Consider the following 24,881-nt stretch of genomic DNA (forward strand, 5'->3'; position numbering starts at 1 on the left):
TGCTGCTTTAAATTCAGGCAGTGGCAGCTTGAGAATTGGCAGAAAACATTCAAGTGTTCTGTTTTCATGGGGAATCATAAACATATGCAAAACACTGGAATGCTTTAAAGATTGCTAATTGCAATTAATGTAAGAAAGAATATATGAATTCTCCATGATGGAAGATAGCAAGATCTTTCAACTTTTAGACACTCCTGCTTGATCTATGAAACTAAGTAGGTAAGAAGTTGCAGAAAAGCCTGCAGAGAAGCTTCCCAGAGAAGGATGCTGACAGAAGAATAGTGCTGTTTGGCCAGTGCAGCTATCTTGGACAATGTCCCCTCTAAGCATGGCAGAAAGTTTTCCTGGTACAGTGACAAAGCTTGAAATTTAAAGAGAGAATGCTATATGAGAGTCCTGTGTGGGAGAAACAGTTATGTAACTATATAAAGTTTAGAGATGGTTGTGGCTTTACAATTGCTGGATATGCAGTAGCTGCACAGATCTAGCTAAACTAAAGGAAGTTCTGGTAAAATGGAAGCATGTGTTTAAAAAAAAAAAAAAAGTCTTGCAGGAAGTATGATGTTTTCAGAATTTTCCCATTAGAATGGGAAGAGTATCTCTAGAATCATTGCATATAGTAATTTTTAAAGGAATACGCTGCTCTGTGTGTGCTTGGGGGATTTTTCTCAAGACAAAGATTGATGCTTGGTTTCTGTTACCTAGTTATGGTTGATGATTAAAAAATGGTCAGATGTCAGTAATCCATGACAGAAAAACATTTAGTAATTTGTTCATTTTTTTTTTTTTTTCCCCACTTGATTTACATGCTGATCACTAGAAACATGTTGAATCTGGAGTGTTTCAGCAAGTGTATGAGATGGGAATCTGTAAATGAGGTGGTGTGGGCTGCCTGATAATGCCCTGCAGCGTTACTGTAACTGCGCAGCTTGTTATCACTGGAGGCCAACTTTATAGAGAAATGGATTAAGATAATCTTCTCTTTTATATGAGAAGTCAGTCAGAGTACAGCTTTTACCACTATACTTCTGATGTCTGGAAGCACCTCAGCTCTAAATATTCTTTATAGTCTAGACGATGAGTTTGAGAATAAACTTGTGTGGCAGAAGTCTGGTCTGGTAAGGCTTGCTGTGTCATCTGTCCCCAGCTTTCACCAGAAAGATCTGATTCTGTAGTTTCTGTAGAATTTGGATAGTTAGCTGTGCATCTTCCAGAGAACTATTTGTGAGCCATATGTAAAGCATAAATCAGTCCTGCAAATTCTAAGAGCAGAGATTTAAAATGTTTATTCATTGACAGCATAGAATGTATTTTAAAAAAATAATTCCAATAGGATTTCCTTTAAGTATGTTAATATCGTCCTACTTTGTTCAACTTACTAGCAAAATCGTGTCTTTTTTAATAGTTTGCGAGAGAATCTTTCAGTGAAGTCAGTTAAAGAAGCAGAGAAGAAACTTCGCCATCTGCTTGCAGACTTGCCACTTCCACCTGAGTTGCCTGGAGGAGCTGACTTATCCAAAAGTCCTGAAGAAAAGAAGCCAGCAGTTCAGTTACACAGCAAGAGAAGACCAAAGTATGTTTATTAGACTTTTTTCTAAAGCCTATCAAGCAAGTAGAAGTGATAATAGTTTCTTTAAAATATATTATTTTCAAAAGAATTCTGCTTTTTAATGACTTTTTTAATATTAATGAGCCTTGAATTAAGCTGTGTGGTTTATTGCCACTTAATGGTAGTAAGCCAGTTATCTAATAATATCTCATAAATATTTAGTGTTGAGGGTTTTTCAAAGTTAAGACAATCCTTAGATATTAGCTGTAATCTTAAAAATGTTTTCTAGAATATGTGGACCACGACATGGTGAAACGAAAGAAAAAGAAATAGACTGGGGAAAACGCTGTGTGGATAAATTTGATATCATTGGTATTATTGGTGAAGGCACTTACGGGCAAGTTTACAAAGCCAGAGATAAAGACACAGGTAAGTTCAAAAAAGTAAACGTTATCCTGCAATTCTAAAGTGAACAGGATATTTTGGTTTTGTTTCTATATTGAATGAAATTTGAGGTGTTCTGCTCTCTAATGTTTGGAAAGTTTTTAGTTGTTGGTTTGTCTGTTTAGTTTTAAACATAGCATTTGTCTTAATCAGAAGTTATCTTTTGATGCCTTGGAAAAATCATTTATCTGTAAAGTTGTAGCTAAAAGCAAGATGAGTAGTCTTAATTTCTAATTCTTAGTACTTGAGTTTTGACACCGTACACAACTGCGCTAGTGAAGAAGAGAGGGTAAATGCTGTGGGGAAACAAAATGGCACCCTAGACAGCTTGACAGAGAATAATGAAGTTTGCAAAGGGATGAAAGGGTGAAAAAAGCTATGCATGAGTTTTAGCCATTTTTCTTCTTCATACTCCAATAGTCACAAGCTGATAGTAGGAAGAGAATCTGCCGCTGTGCATCACAGCCCTGAAGTGTTGCCTAATGGGTATTTTTCTTGCAGTAGAACTGATGTTACAGCAGTGACATAATTTTAAAATTTCGTGTTAAGCTATAGCTCAGATGAGCAAGCAGTCACCAGTATGATATGTAAGAATGTTGTCACTACTTCTAAATAGATAATACATTGAAATCGATTCTTTATATGTGCTGTATGTTGCTTGATCACTTTATGTTCAATTAGTAGTTCTTCCTGTGACTACTTGTCCTTCTGGCTTATTTGTGCATGCTTTGAATGCTGGATAATTTTCTACTTCAGCAGTAACTGAATCACATAGGATCACATACCAGCCTCAGTTCCTTCTTTCTGATGTCTGGAAAATGAGCAGTGTAATTATAATTCCTTCTTCATTCTTCACCTGTGCTTGTCTCGGTTTGCAAACTTTAATTCTTAAGTTGAACTGCCACAGATTTTATTTTTTACTTCTACCTTGGGAACCATTGCAAATCATCCTTAGGAGCTTTTTCCTGCTCTCCTGGGATGCTGTTCTCTGCACGTTTTTTTTTTTTTTTTTTTAATCTTATCATAACCATATTGCCCCTTTGGCAAGATTCAGGTTATTTGTGTGTGGCGGTCATTTCTTAACCTGCAGTAGAAGTTGTTGCTCTCTGTATTGGACGGGCCTGTACAGTTAAAGTACACCTTCCATTAGCTTTGGATTCAAATCCTGTGCAAAGGGTGGCATTATGGCCTTTGAGATATCTTACAGCAAGCTGTGCAATGGGCTTTCAAAGCAAGCGGATGTTGTGTCATACTGGAATGTGATCTTTTGTGTATATATCATATACATGGGTATATTTTTAGAGCTAGCAAGGATCTCTGTGCTGTCGAGAAACTTCCCAGACACAGCAATAAACTTCCAAGAACAAAACGGTTGAGCTGGTATATGGTCTTTAGATATCCTCCGTCGTGTGTAGATCATGCTCTTGCCATTTTGGAGAATCCAGCTTCATTCCAGCCCAACCTGAAGTAAAATAATAAGGAAAATTTCTCCTCATTGTAAACATGGCAGTGACACTTCTACTTGTAGAAGACATATTGATGAATTTGAGAACTCTTTAGTCATCTGTCTCTTATCTTGAACAATGTAATATTTCTGGCTAGATATATGCGTTCTGACCTGTGGTGATTTAGTAAGTAGTCCAGAGCAGACATAGGCCTTTGTCTCTAAAGCTGCTGCTGATAAACACTCTGATGTGGGGGTTTATTGGTGGACCTGGTGTGGAATATCAGGACACAGATGAGTGATGTATACAGGAGGAAGAAGACAGGCCTTACGATGGGTAGCTGATAATTCTTATTTATAATTTTGCTTCTCCATGTGATTGTTTCCCAACAATGGTTAATTCTGTTTCCATTCAGTGTGGTGTCTGGTGCAAGCATCAAACTGTTAACTGTTTAATCCATTCAGAAATAATAAAAAATGGGAAAGGTTTTGAAAACAAATGAGCAAACTCAATACTAAATCCCATAGTTTGGTTGCTAATCTTAATGGTTTTTTTAATTTAAATTTTCTCTTAGGGGAGATGGTAGCACTAAAGAAAGTACGTCTGGATAATGAAAAGGAAGGGTTTCCAATTACAGCTATTCGGGAGATTAAGATTCTTCGACAGCTTAATCACCAAAGCATTATCAACATGAAGGAAATAGTGACAGATAAGGAAGATGCTTTGGACTTCAAGAAGGACAAAGGTATGTACGGTGACACGGGCATAGCTCTTTCTGGTCCTGTTCTGAAAATGGCAGTCTGCTATACTGGACTGTGTTTGTGAACCATGATGCTTGACAAAGGGTTTTAATTTTTATTTTTATTTAATTACTAGTAGAATTCCTTTATTTAACTCAGCTATGCCTTTTGCTCATAGAAACATTTTTGCAAATATTTTGTGGGATAAAAAAAAGTTATTACTTGATTCCAGTTCTGCTGGAGAGGAACAGATGTTTGACTCCTTGACACTTACTGATTAGGGAGGTCAGCAGCAACAGGAAGCTCTTAATTGTGAGCTTTTTTAGCCTTTTATTTTCCTTATAGTATTTTGTTGTATCATTTAAAGTATGGTAGGCACAATGCTGAAGAGATGCTTTTCGTTGTAGGCCTCGGTTTTATTTGAACTGTGCTTCCATTGTTTTTTTCATAATTGGGTACATGTGTCTTGAAGGCTAGAAGAAGCATAAATGAAAAAAATTAATAACAAGGTTTGTGTGGTGCTGGTGGTTTTCCCCAAGTAGAAGGCATGCAGACTTTTACTCTTTTGGTTCCTTGAATGTTAAGCTTGGCTTGTTTGAGTTACTGCAACCTCCCTACCTTAGAGAACCAAGCAAACAGTGGAAATCATGCAGTGTTGTTGCTTGGTACTTTTGATATTGTAGTGACTATTTTGTCTTTGGAGGCCATTTACTTTTTAGGTCCAAGTCTTATAAACATACCGTTTTGGGTTATTTTAGTGTCCTGTGGGCAATTTGATACATGATTTGGCTGAGGAGGGTGTTTGAAATTGTGGTACCTGTGCTTCTTCCCCTCTCTTCCTCCCTGAGTTTTGATACAGCATGGCCAGCACCAGTGTGGGTCGAAAACACTGTGTACTGCATGGGCAGCAGAAACACCAGGTGACGTTGTGATGAGTCGGAAGTTAGCTGTCAAAATTAAGCAGGAATTAGTTTGTCGTTTTTTTTTCTACCATCTTTAGAAAGAATAATACCATGAAGGGTATACAGCACTGCCAGGCTTTTTTATTGTGTTTAAAAGTAGGAAGCATCTAGCAAAAGAGTTTCTCTAGATATGTGCAGGTTCAGTGGTCAGCACCTGCTCTGAACCCTGACAGTTTACAACAGCCAGTTTAGGCTTTTCATGTGAATGTTATACTGAGTTTTAATTAGGTCTAACCCACTTGGCTAATGACACCACACTGAGCCTTGACTTAGTACTTAATGACTCATTAGTTAATTTTCTCCATTTCTCTTTGGTGCTATGTCTAGAATTGAATTGTAAATTTTTTTGGTGTACTTCAAACTGTGTGTCTGATTTCAAATGTATTTTTTTTGTCCAAGTCTGTATTTATGCTGTTGATACTGCTTTCAATTTAATTTCTCATTCTTAGTTAATGGCTTATTAAAACAATTACATTTTCAAAAAATTTGCAAGGGAAGGGGCTTCTCTGGAGATGCTAGAATAAAATTAGTTTCTGATAGTCCTTGAAAGCAATAGCATGATAATGAGACTGTGCTATTATGATTTGTCTGTGAAAAGATGGAAGTTGATTTTTTTTTTTTTTTAATTCCAAGCACTGCATTCTGTTTTTTTCTAAGTTCATTGCGAGACAGGGATTTATAGCTGAAACCTTGTGGCCGAATTGTCGTCTACATGGGGAACAAATGCAAGTGGTTGGAAGTTTGGTCATTTGCATGGTAAACCACTGCAAACACAAAAGGAGGCTGCTTGGCTTGAGGGGGAGCCATTATAAAAGTGGTAGCAATGTCTCAGGCAGAGTTTACAGCAGAAGCAAAGTCTTTTGCCCTCTGGTGAACATGTTTATACTTAACACATGCTATATGCTTATCTTAGTTTTGAAATATAGCTCTTACAAAATCCTGCTGATATCCTAATTGTAAAAGTAGGGAATGAGAACATTTCTGATGGCACATGTTCCTCTAGTTAATATGAGTAAAGTTAATTTTGTGTCTAAGGACACGTATCATATCCTGACCTATTACTCATCTACTTAAGTGAATAAGGTTGTTTTTTTTTCTTTTATTGGATCTCAGTAGTTTAAAATGCAGCAAATTCAGTTTTCTAACACTTATGTAAGTATTGGGTGTACTTTGTACACTACTTTGTTTTAAGGATGCTTTTTAAATAGTAACATTGGCCTGCAAACCAGCAATATCTTGGCTTGTACAACTTTGTCCTGATATTGTGAGCTGTATTACATGTTTTTAAGTGACATAATCCTATGTCTTCCAAACTTTTGAGTATCTGACTCGTCTCAGTATTTTCAACAACATTATAAAGAAAGTGGAAGAAAAGCATATCTGTGTTTTATCCTGGCTAGTTTAGGGCGTAAGTTTAACGATCGGAACAGTTTTAATAGATAGGATTGGTTTTATTCTTTCTAGACAAACCATTAGAAAAAGAAGTGTTACACACGGGAGCAGTGTTGCACATATGTTATAAGGGTATTTCCATCAGTGGAAATAGAGCACATCAGACAGCACAGTTGTTTGTATAGGCTGTGCACATACACAGCGGTGTGGGTGATACATGGCTCTGCTATATGGAAGATGTGAAGTTTTTACTTTTGCAGTCTTCATTATGTATGAGCCATGCTTGATGATAAAATTGGAGAAGGGCATTACTGATTACTAATTGGTAGTGTAACATGCTGATTCTGAGGCATGATCCTGCCAGGTGAAAGGTGGATGTTGGGTGTGGCGAGGAGGAGTATCCATTTTGTGTGTTTCTCATGTAGGCTGTTCTCCCCTACCTATCATTCAGAGGGAGATAGGTGAACGCACAAGCTTGGGGATGAGAGCACATGACTTGTAGTTTGTATTCTGTCTTGTGTATGTATCAGTGTAGCAGCTGCCTTAACACTGTGTCCAGCAGACTTTTTTTAAAACCTCCTTTGCTTCTCTCTGAACATAAAGCCTCATTTGATTGGTAGCACCGATGAGCTATAGTTTCCACTCATTTTTTTCCTAAGATCTCAGAACTCTGGGTATTTTTGTTGGAAATGTTTTCTTCTAGTGTGAGCCTAGTGCAGGAGCAATTGTGGGTGTCAGTCTTCGACAGTAGTAAAAGCAGCCTGACAGTGTTGGTGCTTACGACCAAGTCCGCTGGCAAGTAAACTTTCCTTTGCTTTTTTTTCCCTTTCGCTTGCTTGATGGTAGTTCAAATTAATTGGAGTTCACGTTCATGAACTCCAGTTCATGTCCTTTAGGAGCAGGATTGTACTTTGCAGAAGCTCTTCATCTTCTCTTAGAGTGTTGTGTTGTTCTGTTTTGTGGGTGGTTTTGTTTTGTTTTGTTTTTTGTCTGAGTGTGACACACTTTGTGCAACAGTAATTGAAGGAAGCAAGATTTAGAACAGAAGTTGAAAACAAAGGGCTATTTCCTAGGTATATTCAAATCTATATACCTCACAAGCTAAGTTGGTTGAGCCACTTCCATCAATTACAAACTGAAACCTTGGAAACACGATCCTTCTTCCTTTGGGCTTTTGTCAGCTCTAGTTTGTTTTCGCAGTGAGTCTGTCATTTATATGACTAAGGTGTCTCTTTTCTTTGGCCATCTGAGTTGGTCCTTCAGTTCTTAGTTGCCTCTTTATCAGCTAGAAGCTTTTTGCAAGTGCTCAACAGTCTAGCTAGGGAACTGCCATGATCTCTTTTTGCTAAACACGTGGAGAGGGCCTGACTTAGTTTTTGTTGCTGTGAATGTAAAACCAGTAGGTGTACTGACAGACATCTCTTCCTCCTTTTGACTGGAAGAGGCATTTTTAATTGCTAACCTCAGGGAGGATGTAAAACTGTGCATGGGAGACTAATAAAAAAGATCTGTTTAACACTGCAGTTTGGGATTTTTTTCCATGTGTGTGGATTATCTGTTTGGATTGTGTGTGTGTGTGTTTCTGACTTAATTTTAATATCTAAATTTACTTCAGATAGATGAAATGTTTAATTGATTTGCAATACAAATTAACAAATCTTTTTAGGCATGAAGTTGGTATTTATCTTGACAGTACTGTAGTACATGTGCCAAAAATACATCGACTCTGTGGTACATTGTCATATGACTCGCAGATTACTTTCTCACAGCCATCAAGGAGTACTTCATTTGTCTGAAAGCTTGTGGTTTGGAAAGGTTCTGTGACAGCAATCATGTAGTCATCAGTACTTCACTGCAGGGTTCCTTTTGTACCTGTATCATAGCTAGCTTTCTCCATGTTTTCTGGGAAGTTGAATAAAACCAAACGGATCTGAATTTCAGAACCCTCTAATGATCTACAGCTTGCCTTGCTGTTCCTGAAATAGCTGATGGAAACTCCTTACCCAAATAGTTTTCATGCTACAGCAAAGTTATCAGCAATAGTATGACTGTTTAAGTGGTGATTCCCATTTGTGTGTGCTGTCCTGGACTCCCATCTCGAATGAGTGCAGGCTTCATTGTGTGGCTTTTCAACTTGATCCGTGTTATGGCAAAATGAGAAAAAAATCCCTGGTTATTAATCAGAGATTTCTGGTATGTTTGGATTACTTTTCCTCCGCCTCAAGTTTTCTGTTCGGTGATGAATCAAGGACAGTATTTACTCCTAGGGCTCATGCCCTTGGCTGGTACAGCTATTTCAGAACATGTTTCCATGTACATAGAGTTTGGGTTGGATTTGTTTCAAGAGGAGAATGCAATTGAACTTGCAATGGGAAAATACCACTATCATCAAATAAAAACTTAACATTGGGTGAAAATGTTAAAAAAAAAAAAAAAAAAAAAGGCAAGCTCTGGCTCCATTAGACTAAATTTGTCTCAAACAGTTTTCTGATATCTAAATGGAAAAATGAGTATAGCAGTGATGCTTTCTTTAGTTTTAAGGTAATTAATTCAGTGGCTATGCCTTTATTTGTTGTTTCACACATTAGAAAATAGGTTTGTAAAATGTGAGTAGAAAGAAAAGATGAATGTCTGTTTAAGGGACTTTGAGGAATTTAAGGAACTTCAAGGAATTGCTAGACAATTTCTGCTTTAGTTTTCAAGCTCTGTGTGATAAAATTATGTTTAAAACTGTATTAGAATATCATGAGTGCCAGAAGAGAAACGTTAAGGAAATGGAAGAGTAAATATAATCCAATTAATTTTAATCAATTGGGGAGGGGAAATCTATGTATTGCATAAAAGTTGGGGAATCTTTTATTGAAAGCAAAGTCTGATGGAATCTCATTCTGAACAGTGAGTACAGAACAAAATGTTGAAAACCTGTTCAACAACTCAGCATTGTACATACCATCCACAGAATGAGTCAGGGATCTTTTTTTTTTTTTTTTTAAAGCATTTTTTATTTTCAAGATACTATTATAATGCATTTATACAAGGATTGAATTAAAATTTGCACATAATAAGGCACTCTGGTCTCCTGGTTCCTCTGATCAGATATTTTGAGAAACACCAAACACCTTCCCTCTGAAATTACATTGGGAAGATACTTGCTTAAAAGCTGTCATTTATGTAGGTTTTGGGATCATTCTTCCCTGCTGCTCCCCAGCCCGAAGCACTTGTATCTTACTTTGGGAACAAATGTGTAACTTGATGTTCCTCTTTGTTGGATCTGTGTGATTTGATGACAGTCCAAAAAAATCTGGAGCCTCCCTGTGTGACAGAAATTCAGAGTATGTTTTGTTAGGTTTTTTGGCCCCTCAGAAAATCCTTTGTTTATTACAGATCGTTAGTGCCATGTTGTTTGATTTACCTATTTTGTATGCATAGCTTTACAGCATGATACCCCAGCTCATTTTGTGTTTTAGTTAAGAAAGCTGCTACTGTTAGAGCTCCGTGACTTGAAGTATATGAACGGGAGCAGAAGTTGTGCTAATCCTTTAATTATTCTAAACTAGTATCTCACTTTCTGACCCTTATTAATCGTAGCTGACAAAATGGTTAAAAAGTTGAATTTTTCTAAGTGCAGACTAAAGGAGTAAGGCAAGGACTGTTTCCACCCATGGGACTCTCATTTATTGTGTACCTCCCTAATAGATTCAGCTGCTATCTCTTATCCCATATTCAGAGGCGGGCAATATTACTACTGTTCAGTTGTTCCAGCTGCTGCTCTGTCAACATGCAGCGACATTAAGGTTTATTATTATCTCAGAAGATGAAGGAATGGAGATGAGCTGTGCGGTATTAACAAAGGAAATGGGGCACCCAAGACATAAACCCCCTTGTTAGTGCTTTGTTGCAGCATGTGGAAATGGACTGTAGGCTGTCACCCACCCCACAGGTACTTACTTATTGGGAAGAGCAGGTTTTTAACGTTACTCATCTTACTACTGTTGCGTTAAAGTCAAATCTGTAGTTCTGGGTTCATTTGAATTGCCTATGCTTCACTGTAACAAAGGTTTAGGTGTTTTTCTAACACTTCTAGAAGTGTGGATATTGAGCAAAGCTAGCATGAAACAAAGGGTCATTTTAAAACGTAATCTCCAAGGTATCGAAAGTCCTGGCCTCATAAAGGAAAGAATGATTTTTTTTTTTTTTTCTTTTCTGCTATGTCTTCCTTTTTGAGAAATGGATATTTGTGTTGCATTTGTTTTGATTGAACTAAAAGATGCTGTAAACTCTAACTCAGACTATGCTGTAGTAAGCAGATTTCTGCCTGTGTGTAGTTCACTTGTGAAGTCTTCCATGACTGTTTTCTTCCTGAATATCCCTAGCATTTTTACCTGCTATGAAGGATCAGATTCCCCGATCTGATGAAAAGCAATGGAGATCTGAAATGATCAAGTGGAATAAAGTAACTGTTTTGTTGGCTGGAACTGTAGATCTCACTGAGAAAAGGGTACCACATTTGTCTAGAAATACACTAACAGAAGTGTTCCATCAGTTTGCTTGATACATTTTTTGCAGCTACAATCCCTTCCAAATATAGTTTGAGTAATACTGAAAATTGGGTTTTAGTGGTGAGACTGCCAAGGCTGGTAGACTAATTTTAATGGTTTCTTGTAACCAATGAAGAAGATTCAGCTTTGACAGTTTTTATTTTCAAAAGAGGTTCTGACATTGTGTAATAAGTAGGTAGTAATGCACAAGTGTAATGAATCCAAGCATTTGCTCTTAATATGGAAGGAACATTTTAGTGTTTATACTGTTCTGGTGTATGTTTCTTAAATGAGAGTTGCAGAGAATATAAATAATCGGAAATAATCGGGTGTCATCTCTCAGGTACTACTCTGTTTTATTTATGAGTTGTCTCCATTGTTGTCAGCTTTCCTTGCATGAGGGTACCAACTGTGATTGCTGGTTATAAATAGTGGTGAAAAATCCCTGGAGCTAGTGGCAGAACAGGAAATTGCTGAGGGCACGGAGCCTACTTTGCATATAAACAAGAAGACTGTGTTCAGCTGTTCTCACTAAGCAGGTCTGCAGTCCCACTGACCCTTCCCAGTCTTTCTCCTTGACACGTACACACAGAGTTAACTTTCCTTTGTGTTCCAGAGCAAGAAGATACAAAGATCATTGGTATTCAATTTTGTTGTGCTGACATCCTGTGAAGGGCATATCTAGATTATTCTGGCACTGCAGCATTAATATCAGGTGTTTTGTTTCAAGGCATTTTAAAATATGTCATGGCTCATACCAGCAGTTGTCAGTGAAGTAGACCTAAGACCAGAGGAGCCTCTCTGCTTTTACCATGCTGAACTGCGTGAGCCACACTGGTGAACTCAGTTATGCAAATAGTAACGTAGCAGATTTTTGGTTATTTATGGCTTGTAATACTTCCTTCTTTCCTTTTGAAGTGGTGGGATTGGGTTGTACCTGCTCGATTTGCCTCCTGCTTTACCTCTTCTGTAGACACCAACAGGGGTATTTTATGATCAGTGTTTTGCTTCCTCCATAAAACATACAGCAGGACAAAAGGCCCTAAATTAAAAACAATAAACTCTTGCGTGTGTTACGCAATGGCCTGTGGTTTAGCTGCTCTATGCTAGTCGTGGTTACAAGTTTAACACTTACTGTATGAGTAGTCTTTTTTCTGTTTGTTAAATAACACTCTTTCTTCCCCTTTCAACTACTATGCAAGAAAACAAGTCAGTTCATTAGCATCTGGCCATGTGTGTGTACGTTCTGGCAAGCTGACTTCTCATTATTGCTCCAAGATGTTCAGTGACTTCTGAATTGAATCTTCTTAATTAGGAACTAGAACCTGTAATGAGTTCTTGTTGGGCAGAAGCTGTTTGTACTTTAGAGTGGCGGCTTTGAAATGTCTTTGGGGGAGGCTTTTGAAAATGGAAGGTAGACAGCCCCACTTGAATGCGGTTTCTGCATTGCCACCAGTGCTTTGTAAGGACTGCACTGTCTCCTCTGCCTCGGAGTTAATAAGGGGAAGAATTAAGTATGAAAGAGTAGATACTACTGGGAGTAGTTGGGCTGGAGATTGGTTGTTGCTGTTTCTGAAGCACTCGGCACTTTTCCTCTTTAAAAACACTTATATATATATATCAGAGCCTTGGCTTTAATAGCTTTATTTGTGGAATTACACAGGCTAATGTGAGATAAGACCAGATTCTGTTATGCTTAATGTATGTATGTGGCAACTTGGAATATGAACTTCGTCTTTGCAGAGCTGCTGTTGCTAGTGGTTAGTTCTATTTTCTCATTTTGTCTTGTCTTACCGGTATTTTTAGTCTAAGAAGGGCAGGCTTATTTCTGACCCAATTCCATGCTGAAAGCTTAAAACACTCAGTCATGAAATCATGGCAGATGAGCTAATGCTGTACGTATTTGTTCTTAGATTTCTCCCCAAACTTTTACATAGGGAATATTAGCCCAGTAAATTTTTCTTTAAATAAAATGGATGGAGACTGAGAGCCATGTCCATCTAGCTTAAACCACTGTGTGGTGGCATTATATTTGTTTTCAGAAACATTTGACTAGTATAATTGTTTACATGGAAAAGCAATTTTAGACAAACATTTTACTGCACTATATTTCATTGCTGGTATTGGACGTGAGGTACGGCTGTAAATATCGCAGCAAATGTAAGCAGTTTTGTGAAAAATACTTTCCAGCTTTTAAAAGTAGGGAGCAGCAATGCTTTGGACTGCTGGTAAATGAATTTTTCTCTGTTTCTCATACTCTTTCCCTTTCTTTTCCTAGGTGCATTTTACCTGGTATTTGAATATATGGACCATGATTTGATGGGACTGCTGGAATCTGGTTTGGTTCATTTTAATGAAAATCATATTAAATCTTTTATGAGACAGCTGATGGAGGGCTTGGCCTATTGCCATAAGAAGAACTTTTTGCACAGAGATATCAAATGTTCAAATATTCTACTAAATAATAGGTATGGATATTACTTAAAGTATGTAAAAAAAATTGTATGTTAATATCAGCTTTAAATCTTTCTTTTAATCTCCACAGTTTACCTGCTTTAAGTCATTAGCAAAACTTTTTTTTAGATTGCCTAGTTTCTTTAAAATCAATTGTAAAATACTAATCTGGTAATGTTACTGCTTAACACTGGATCCTGCAGTTGTTTGTTAAACTTCCCTGTGTTAAAACAGCAGGATTAAAAGTTTGAATCTTTTAGGTCAGAATATGGGGAAAAATTATCTGAGCTCAGATACATTAAAACAGAATTTTAGGACATAAGTGTTTGACGTGTATTCTTTTTGCCATCTCTAAGTGTGGCTAGGCTGCTTCTTCATGACATAATTCTGAGGTCCCTGTCTTCATCAGTCAGGATAATTCTTTAAAAGAATATTCAATCAGGCATGTTAAAACATGCTTTGGCTTGCAGTTATAGCCATAATCAAATGGAGAGAAGAATTTGTTTCTTCAACCACTTACCGTTACAAATCGTATTAGTAAACGTGCTCTTGTTCAGTGTGCAACAGCAGCAAATAAAAAGCCTGTGTGAAGATAGCAGATAACTTCAATGCAGAACTGTTGTTTATCAAATCCAGCAGTACTAAAACCAGGGAGCAACAACTGTAAGAGCAAGGTTTATATCAGCCAAAAGGAGTATCTTTACAGAGCAGGTAGGCAGCTTCTGGGATTTGTTGTCACCGGAGGTTTTCCAGGTACTGTCAGGATATTCAAGAGGGTGAAATACATTTAGAGACAGGATCATTAACACCTGCTAAAGGGAATAGATAGGAATACCTGGGTTTGCATCCTTAAAACAATGATTGTGGGTGATGGTTAAGCACAAGGAAGATGAGCCCCAAAGTGAGCAGGTTTCCATGTTCTCCCTAAAAATCTACTGCTGCTGTTGGAGAGGAAATACCGGGCAAAATGGATTAAGGGCCTCTTGGCAGGGCCCTAGGTTTGTCCCAGCTTTCTCCAAATGAAATTTTCCACTTTTAAACTTTTTTCTTATAAGGAACAAACATTAACCTATTTTCAGCTCTGGATCGCACCTCAGTCTTGCCAGATGATGATGCAGGCTCTTAAACAGATGTACACTTGCCTCCACATCACTCACTGCGCCCACACCTAATCTCGCTTGCCTGCTGAGCCCCGGTGGTGGTGCTGCCTCTGTGCACCTTCAGGAACTTGGGAGCCGAGGTGTAACCTGACAGTGGAGAAGAGTGCCTCATGGCAGAGGTGGAGCTGCCTGTACTGTGCTCTCTCCAATCCAGGGTACAGTGTTTTCCCCTAGGATATTTTTTTGAGCATCCTTAGACATTTCCACTGGAAGAAGAAAAAGTTGATAGCTGATCTGAATAATTTCAAGCCAATGTTTCTAAAATCCCATTACCAGTTACAGCCTGAAGCTAAATGCATCGATCTTTTAGATATGCAATTTCAATGTCTTTGCTCAAAAATTCATCGATCTTCCACAAATATGCTCTCTGAGGAATAAGCATATAAATTTGAGGGGACTGTTTCTTTGTTTATGGGGGTTCTCCAAGTGTTACAACAATTCCAGACACACATCTGAGGGGAAAAATGGAATGGAAACTATAACCTGTATATTTTATTTTCACAAAATGGTTGTTCTTACACACATCAGCAAGTCTTGCCCTAATTTGATAAAATAAAATGTATTTGAAAGTGACATTTGCGTGTATTTTGAAAGTGGTGGGAGTTTTAAAAGCTCCCAAGTCCAGAAAAACAAAAACCCCATGTGCATTCATTTAATGTATTAGAGAAACTTGGAGATAGCTCTCTGTTTAAATCATCCGCGCTTTACAGATGGTGGGGGCTTCTGGTCATTGAGCAGTGCCTTTTGGCTGTGGAAACTGCCAGGCAAGAGCTGTGTATCTTCTCCTCTTCCCCTCATATATGAGAAAACTCAAGAAGGGGTTAGGGGTTGTGTCATTCAGCAAGTTGGCTGCTGGCAAAAATAGAAGCCCTTATCTGGTCGCTCGTGCTGATTTAAAGGCTGTATTGAAACTTTACAGGAGCAGAACAGGACTTTGATGGCTTCCTAGAGGGAAGTATGACCGCTGATAATTGTTTGTTGTACAAACGCTTATGCTAGCAGTAAGACATGAGAAAATAAGAGTTTCCTCCTTCAGTTTTTTCCTACAGAGTTACTGATTTAAATCCTTTTACAGTTTACACCTAAATTTTGGCTGACATCCGGTGATGTAAATGCCATTTGATGAGCATACCTAATTTTGCTTACTTGTCTTTGCCATTCAGTAGGTTAGTGTGTATGTTTACTGAAGAGATGCATAGATTGTAAGGCAGAGCCTCCTCATCAGTGTGGTTTGGTGAGGATTAGTTGCAGCTGTCTCAATCTCAAACTTCATGGGATTTTGGGGGAGGAAAACTAACAGGATTAACCACTAAATAATTCTTTGCTTTTTCCACCAGAGGGCAGATAAAGCTTGCAGATTTTGGGCTTGCTCGGCTGTACAACTCTGAAGAAAGGTAAGATATGATTATACTGTGGAAAAGCATTCAGAAGTTTGATCTTTTTGCATAACTCCAGTGAGGGCCAGAAGACTCTTTTGTTTAGGGGAGATGCTGTTGTACTGTAATACAAGTAATTGCTTAGGAAGTGGAAAGAAGTGCATGTTGTCTTACACCGTATAAAACCACAAAGCTCTCTTTGTGCAAGTGTATTGCTTTTCCAAGTGTTCTGGATAAATAACTGTTGAGAGTCGCCATATATTAATTGGAAAATGAAGAGTATCAGTCCTAAGTAGGTTGCACAAATACATATGTTTTTGCTATTAGTTTCTGGTCCTGTGAACCTAAAGTGTATTCCTTCTGTTGGTATACCTAGGAAAAGTTTATTTAGGGAAAGAGATTTTTTTTTTGTTGTTGTTGTTTTTTTTTTCCCTGACACAAGAAGTATACAGTTTCTTTTCAAAAAACACTACTTTTGTGTAAGATTTAACATTACATGTGAAGAGGTTCATTGTATTCTTTAGGCAGTCAGTGCTGTTGAATCTGCTGGAAACAGAGATACAAGTTTAAATAAAAGTTATTCTGAAACTTCTCGCGACTTGTGCTTCTGTTGTTCTTGGCTTCGTTATGCTTGTACTCCAGGAAACAGGTGCACAGTTTTTATGATTAAGAACTTCAATATTTTTATTGTCATGTGGAACTGGATTTTTAAAATTCATGCTGAATGTTCATTACACTAGTATGTACGTGGGGTGGTTGGATACAGAGAATATTAGCTACCTGAGCTTTCTTGGATTTCTGCATGCCTAATTTGGGAAATAATCTTCATAATGTTAGCTTTAGGAGTTTATTGTTTCCTCACAGAGCTCTGAGCTTGTTGTTGAACCTGAGAGCTTTAGTTTCACTGTCTTACGAGCTGTTGTTTCAGGAACATATGCTTAAGTACAGTTATGAAAACTGATGAGTACAATAGCAGGGTTATAGATAATCTTAAGCAGCTGCTGGGTGATTAATTTTTGTTTTGGATGTACTTACAATAAAAGGGATTGATGCCATCCTACCTTCTTATTTTAACATGCACCAAAATGACCTAGTTTTTTTTCTCTGGTTTACGGTGGGGTTTTTTTAATGTCTGTTTTTAAATTAATTTAAATGTTGCTTGTAAAACTAACTGTTCATTAAGAATTGAACGATTTAAAGTTTAGTGTCTTCATAATGCAAATAGCAGATTTTACTGTACATCAAACAGCAACATTATTACACCATTATACATAAATGAAACAAAGATTAAAATGTAATTATGCTAGCTACTAGAATTGCCGGTGGAACTTGGGAGGATAATTAGACTCTCATTAGTAGATTTTTGACAATTCTTTTGGCATTCATTTTCCTTCTGAGTAGCTTCTAACCTGCAGTAACAGATATAATTAATGTATACCAACAAGTGTATAATAGCTGCTGCTTTAAATGAATGTATTTTACATTTGGTTTACTGTTTAGAATCATATACTGTTCAGAAGGGTACAGGCTTTAGGAGCGCAATGGGGAGGAGATAAAAATTGAAGTAAATTCCTATCCGTTGTTGTAGTTGTGCTCCTTTAAATGTTATTCTGGTGGATTTCATATGTTTGGAGTAGGAGATACTGCAGATTGTTTAAGAAAACATCTGTTCAAATAAAAAGCACCAGATACTAATATATACAAGTTGTGTATCTGTAGAGAAAGTCCATACCATGTAAACATTTCATAGAGGAATGCTTGCTTTGGAGATAACTACGATAAACGTTGGGATTGTTTCCAAAACCATGCTACATTTTAAAAATGAATTGGGGAGTTTCCTAATGAAAAAAACTCGGATGATTTTGCAGAAATGATATACCTGTACCACTGAGTAGGTTATAAGAGCTTGTTAGACTTCATGCTACAGTTGTTCAAACTCGGTGCTCAATGTTACTCTGCTTTCTATTTGGGGTTACCTAGTGTTGGTAAGAGTGAATTATTTAAACTGACAGAATTTTGGGATCACTTTTAAGACAGCCTGGTTGAAACAAAACCAAAACCTAGCATCTGTTTCCTGCCTTCCATTCTGAGCTGTTGATGCTGTACCTCGGCCTGTCCACAAAAAACTGGGTGTCTAAGATAGTGGAAATCCTTGCCTTAGCGTAGGGGTGGAAAGGATTATTCCCAGTGACCAAAACTTACAGTTAGAGCTGCAGAGAATTAAAGATGTTGTGAAATATATAGGAAGATGTTGGAAGCGTTACAGGCTTTGTAATCAAAATTGTTGAAGGATGTAGTTCAAGAAAAAGGCTTTGTCTCTTCTGTTCCTACTTACAGAGGGGAAAGTGACTCTTAAATTTCTTCTCAAAATGCTTGTAGCGGTCTTATGTTCCGTATTCTAATAATCAGTAGTTGCCCAGAAATTACCGATTTTATCCAAGCAGGTCCTTCTCCTGAAAGTACCAGCAGTGTAATAAATATACAGTATTTCTGTCTGAATAATAATTGAGATACAGGATTCACATAGCATTGACATGTCTCTGTGATTATTATTTATATCTTCAATCTGTCCTTTGATAGCCTTGGTCAGACGGTTGCATTTGCTTTTGCGCAGTTACAGTTTTGCAGGACTAAAATTAGGAAAAGGGAGTGGAAGACTGTAGTGTTCTTAAACAACACCACAGAAGTAAAGTCCTCAAAGTATCAGAAATGAGATCGTAGTAAAATGATAGTCCTCTCTTTTTCCTCCCCCCAACAGCCGACCATATACCAACAAAGTTATTACATTATGGTATCGGCCTCCTGAACTTCTGCTTGGAGAAGAAAGATACACGCCAGCTATCGATGTCTGGAGCTGTGGGTAAGAATTTGGTACAGAAGTGTGGCAAACATAAAAACCAGCCAAAAAGAAATCTTAAATGTTTTGATCAGTCTGTATTGAAGGCCATAATGATGGAATTGTGCAAAACTGTTTTACAGCTGCATCCTGGGTGAACTTTTTACAAAAAAGCCAATATTTCAAGCAAATCAAGAACTTGCTCAACTGGAACTTATAAGGTAACTGGCAAGCACTACCATGTAGTAGGTGCCTCATAAACTGTCAGATTTCTTTTGTTAGTGTTAAAAATCAGAGAAAACACTCTGTGAACATTTGTAAGTACTCCATTATCACCTGGAGTGAGATGTTAGAGGTTTTGAGGGGCGTGTAAAGCAAGTGACTTCTGCTTGGGCATGGAGAAGGGGCTTCAGTGAGTATTCTGTGGTCCTAGCAGTGTACAGGTGACTAGTAAGAGTGCTTTTTGTAGAGCAGCTGGAGTTGCCTATTACTAAAGTTGTGAAGAGAGAGCAGTGAAAATGCCTGTTATTTTTTTAAGATGTTGTTACAACTTCCTTGCAGGAAATAAAAATGAGTATGTGGACAATAATAAGGACAAGTGGGGTTTGGGAGGATTAGGTTCTTTGCATGCTACTGGCCTTGAGTTCTTGTTTCAAGCCTTCCACATACACACCTGGGCTTTATTATTTTTGTGGGAATATTTCTGTTCCCTTACAAACTGCCAGACACTTTATGGAGGTAAAAATTCTGTTTCTTTCCTTATCTCAATAAATCATAGAATAATATGTATAAAACTCTGTGGAACCAGAGCATCTGTTTGTTTTTTTTTTTTTTTTCCCTTTATTCAGCAAACAAAATTTGCTCTTGATTCTGATATCATAATTGACCTCTAAGTGAGGAGAGGTCCTCTTCCTAGAAACAAGGGGAAAAGAGGGTGAGTCCTACAGAACTTATAGAACCTGAACAGTAAACGGTCAACTTTATTTTACAGATTAAATAAATAAAAAATATTACAAAGTTATATATTGAGATGTTTTTCAAAACAGATTAAACAGTAGCATGTTTCTGTGTAATGTGTTACTGGCTGGCCTGGAAATACAAAGTTTTTAGGAGGTGTGAAGCATATCAGCAATCATTCTTAGTGTAAGGAGAACTAAACTCAGTAAGTTGGGAAATTTTTGCTTTTGAGCACTAGATGGCATTGAAGCACGTCACAGTGCAGTCTTTTGAAGGTTTTTGTCTTTGTGTTGTACTTCTGGTACAGCAAACTGAAATTTTGCAATTTTCTTCTTCTGCTGGAATCTGCTGGTTGTAGCTCATATTTACTTTTCACTGATGCTATGCATTTTTGGCTGTTTATTATTTCATTTTTATCAACATCTTTACCACCATTGTGTTAGAGTCAACAATTCTACATTTATCTTTTCTAACTTTAGTGTTTAAAGACAGAGCTGAAGTAAATTCTGATAGGAAAAGATAGATTTATTATTTTTCTTTTCCCTCCTGAAAGTTACATACCCCAAACAGCACAAAGTCAGATTGGTTTGCATAGCATTCGAAGCATAATTAATAGAAGATGAGGACTCTTACACTAAGTGTTTAAATCTAATAAATGGGAGGGGTGAACTAGGGAAGTGTGTTTGCAAAGTGTCCTTTCATCACCGCCTGCATCCGAGTTTGAAACCTTGCACGTGCGGTAAAATGCTACTTTAGTTCTGCTCAGAAGTGTGGTGTTGAGCAACCTGTGCTTAGCCATCTTTGGTTGGACAAAATGGGTGGGGATGCAGGAGGAGGAATAAGACCGTGGGCAACTCCATTTGTGGAAGATGATGAGGCTTAAGGCATAAAACTCATAACTGAAGTAAAGAATGTACAGGTTTTCGAGTGGTTGGATCTTGCTTCTGCCTTAGGCCTTACTGGGATTCCCCCCCATGTCTTCAGTGTCAACGCTCAGTAAAGAGTGTGTTTTCAGCCATTTGGTGTATCTTTCTTCACTGGCATGTGAGCTAAGGACATAGAAGTTAATCAGCACTCTCAGCCTGGGCTATCCAGTTCTCCAAGTCAAATACCCGGAGTACTGTCCAGACATAGTTGGTTAAATTTTTCAGAACACTTGTGTGGAGGATGCCTGGGGTGGGATGAGGTGTTGGACATTGGACAGTAGAGAAATTTTAGCTAAAACAACGTGAACATTAAAAATTGGTTTTGTATTCACTGTACGCGCAAGAATAAAATGACAGCTGTGCTCACTTGCGGTTTTGGATCTCATACCCTTTTTTTCCCTTCTCTTTGGTACAGCCGAATTTGTGGGAGTCCTTGTCCAGCAGTGTGGCCTGATGTTATAAAATTAGCTTATTTCAACACAATGAAACCAAAGAAGCAGTATCGTCGAAAACTGAGAGAAGAGTTTGCTTTGTAAGGATGAATAATTAGTTTAGTCAACTGTAATAGCATTAAGTTTTCTTGGAGACTTTATGAACTTTGCTATTTTCTGGAGAATGAACATGGATTAAGTGTAAAGAAAAATGGCTTTAGTTTCTTATCCTTCCCATGATACCCACAGAGTTTGTATTAACCCTTACTTAATAGGAGCTTCAAAAAGAGGGAAGGCAGCCCTAAAATTTCAGCCACCTGTCAGCTTTCACTTAAGGAAACCTTTGTTTTCCATGATTGGGACACCTGCTTGTTGTCCTGCTCCAAAAACCAGTTCAGAGTACTTAATTGGTTTTTATTAGGACAACTGGCTACAGCTAAATATGTAGCCTGGTTAACATTATAGTCTTTTGGGTCATAAATTCATACAACACAGAGGAGTTATCTGAACCGTGTATTCTAAAGTACTACCATTGGACTAGTTTTGTGCAAATATCACACGTGCAAGTTATGGAAAACAGCTGTAAGTTTATTTTAAAGGGTTTGTTCCCCTCCTTCAGTTACTGTGGGTTTCAGGAGAAATGTATTGTCTTGTTTGTACTAATGAGACTTACATCTTTAAAGCAGTAGAATTATTGTCCATGGACCAGTCAAGACTGCAACTCCCCAGGTGCTAAATTCCAAAGTGTAAAGTAACAATATAGTCTTGGCTTTAAAAAGTTGGGTTGTTTTTTTTTTTTTTTTTTTTTTTTTTGTAAGCACAATGTTTCAAGCAGTTAAACCATACAAAGCGAAAAAAGCTTGGGTTATGTGCTTGCACAGGTAACAAAGGTGAAGTTTATCTCTTACTGCCAAGCTCAAGTAGTGAGTGGGTTTTGTTAGGATGTAAGTTATCTGAGGACATAGGGATCAATTATTTTGGAGGGGATGTGTTTATTAAAATCTTGCAGAAGTGTGTGGTTCAAAATAAAAATGTGGTGCTTTTCTCCATTTTACTCTTTTGTAGCATCCCACCAGCTGCATTAGATTTATTCGATTACATGCTTGCTCTGGATCCCAGCAAGCGCTGCACAGCTGAACAAGCCCTTCAGTGCGAGTTTCTGCGAGACGTGGAACCATCTAAAATGCCTCCTCCAGAGTAAGTAGTTTTCTTTGGTAATGGTCCTTACCTCTACGAAATGTGAACATGCACTGATTTCATTAAGCTCATTCTGTTCCACTTAAAGTAGGTGGTGGCAGAACAAAAATGTTGATACATACAGTCATTTAATGATGACTGCACTAAAATGGTGGTGCAGCTGAATGACTCTTACACCTCAATAGCAGTGGTTTTGAGGATCTGAGAACTGTTTCATTTGTTACTGCTAGAACTGGTTACTGAGTTAGTACCTTTTAAAAAAATACTCTCCTATTAATGTTTTGAGTGTTGAAAAAACATCATTTCCCTTTTATCTCTGTTTATTAGTGTCTACTTTTTGAGGGTTTTGAGGGCCTCCGTGAATCTGTTTCCTTCTTTGATGGTAGAGTGACACTGGGTAGAGAATTCTGCAAAGGTACCTGAGAGTTAAAGTGAAATACCAGAAATTGTTTCCTGTGCCAGATGAGATTCTTGGTATTACAGGCAGGAGAAATGAAATACTGCGTGCAGGGTTTTTCCTGTCGGTTTCTCCGAGAGGAAATATATTGCAATATCCAGTAGGGTTTTTGCAGTGGCTTAATTGTCATTGTAATCAGTACAAATCCTATTGGAACAGGCCCTGAGGAAAACAGTGAAAAGGTATTACAGAATCTGCAGGTTTCATTCTTCCCTCAAGATAGCTGTCAGAACATAGAACATTTAATAATGAGTAAATTGTACCTTCAAGGTAGCCTGTACTAGTAGGCTTCTTTTTAATTAGTTACCAGCTGGGAAAAACGTTTGAGTTTCATCTAAGAATTTTATTAAAAATCTTTTAACACTTACCTGTTGCACAAACACAGGTGTTACTAATGCTCCTGATACACAAGGCTAAGAGGTTTCATTGCCTGAATATGCTTATATATATATATATATCAATCACCGTCTGAATATCAGTAATCAGCAATCTTAGGCTATTCACTAAAATATCAGAACCACTTGTCTTGCATGTTGCTTATATTCATTTTAAGGTAAGTGAATGGGAAGAAATTTGATTTCTGTCATGGGCTTGGTAGTGAATCCATGCTAGAAGCTGATCTATGGAAATTCAAACCAAAGTAGTCCTTGGTGTCCCTTTAAAAATTAAGAGGAACCACAGTCACTGCTGATGGAGCGTGTCGACTGTTCTCTTGAAAGACTGAAGTTCCGCTTTGGGAAGAAGTTGTTCAGTCAAGGAAAGTGACAGTACTCATTGCAAGGACTGTAGGACACTTCTTATGATGAGTTCTTGCTTGATTCCAGTTGTTTTTGACTAAATACTTGTCAGGTCTTTGACCTGGTTTGCGGAGAGAGTGAATAAAAGAAGCAGTTGTCATAATTGCCTTTCCGGTGGCTCTTGTCATCTGTCACCTGATTTTTCCATGTTCCTAGGTGAGGGAACTGCTCAGGCAGTTATTAATTTGTAACAGGAAAACAGAAGGCACTGGTTTTACTGCCTACCTCAGTATTTCCATTATCTCTGGGATGGGTTTGTGTTCCTCAGGAAACCAGAATGGGGATGCCTGCACGAACGGTAATAGGAGGACACAACTAGGTGGCAGGTGACTTCCTTAGGAGACGTTTGCCTCTGCTTTTGTCTGCCCTAAAGGACGGGGATATCTCTCCTTCTTCCTAGTATCCTAACTTTGCTAGTGTCAAGTGCTATTAATTCATACAGCTGCTTCCTGTATTCCTGCAGTTTTTTTTTCTTTTTTTTTCTTCCCCCCTCTTTCTTTCTCCTCCTGCTTTCTTGGTTGTCTGTGCTATACAACTATAAATACTAGATAGCTATGTCACTGTGGATGAATATTTGAACTCATGAGGCAGTAGTGTCTTCACAAGCAGACAAAAGGAATTGGTCACCCAGACCCTGAAAAAAAAACGCTTTCATGTTGGTAACTCTGTTACCTGTTACTCTGCAAATTCTGTTTTATAGCAGGTGTGCAGCATTGATTTTTGAAGTCTTGAATTACACAAATAATTTGTCTTTTCATAAGTATGACTGTAAGAAAGTAACATTGATTCTCACTTTGAGATATCAGCAAGGAAAAGCAGAGCTGAGGTTTTTCTGGCTTTGTGTGTTTTCATGTGTATGTCCTAGTTCCAGTAGGTTCATCTTTCAAAAGTAACATTGTGTATATCTGTACCATGTTGGTAAAATGAATGCTCAAGAAAACATTAACAGCAGCAACAAAAATAATCTGGGGTAAAACTGATTATTTCTAATCGTTCTTTGCAGCCTTCCTTTATGGCAGGATTGCCACGAGCTGTGGAGTAAGAAACGCAGAAGGCAGAAGCAGATGGGCATGACTGATGACTCAACAGCAAGTAAAGTCCCCAGGAAGGATCTGTCTCTAGGCATGGATGAGAGCAGAACCAACACCCCACAAGGCATGCAAACTTCTTCCCAACTCAAAACTCAGGGCAACTCTAGTGTAGCACTTGGTCAGTAATAT

General features: G+C 37.9%; 1 protein-coding gene across 5 annotated transcripts in view; it reads left to right on the forward strand.

Annotated features, from left to right (window-relative positions):
• Positions 1–24,881, forward strand: part of CDK13 (cyclin dependent kinase 13) — a 45,953-nt gene that overhangs the window by 15,087 nt on the left and 5,985 nt on the right. For 3 of the 5 annotated variants that reach the window (XM_033007119.2, XM_042806304.1, XM_042806305.1), the window contains exons 3-12: positions 1,406–1,573; positions 1,839–1,978; positions 4,013–4,183; positions 13,349–13,538; positions 16,022–16,078; positions 18,819–18,920; positions 19,040–19,117; positions 21,195–21,311; positions 22,276–22,407; positions 24,665–24,870. In XM_033007119.2, the coding sequence (XP_032863010.2) occupies positions 1,406–1,573; positions 1,839–1,978; positions 4,013–4,183; positions 13,349–13,538; positions 16,022–16,078; positions 18,819–18,920; positions 19,040–19,117; positions 21,195–21,311; positions 22,276–22,407; positions 24,665–24,870 (1,361 nt within the window). The remainder of the gene's footprint in view (positions 1–1,405; positions 1,574–1,838; positions 1,979–4,012; positions 4,184–13,348; positions 13,539–16,021; positions 16,079–18,818; positions 18,921–19,039; positions 19,118–21,194; positions 21,312–22,275; positions 22,408–24,664; positions 24,871–24,881) is intronic. The other 2 variants (XM_042806303.1, XM_042806306.1) reach the window with 1 other exon arrangement.

The sequence above is a fragment of the Tyto alba genome, unplaced genomic scaffold (assembly GCF_018691265.1).
Source record: "Tyto alba isolate M040663 unplaced genomic scaffold, T.alba_DEE_v4.0 Super-Scaffold_46, whole genome shotgun sequence".
Lineage (NCBI taxonomy): Eukaryota > Metazoa > Chordata > Aves > Strigiformes > Tytonidae > Tyto > Tyto alba.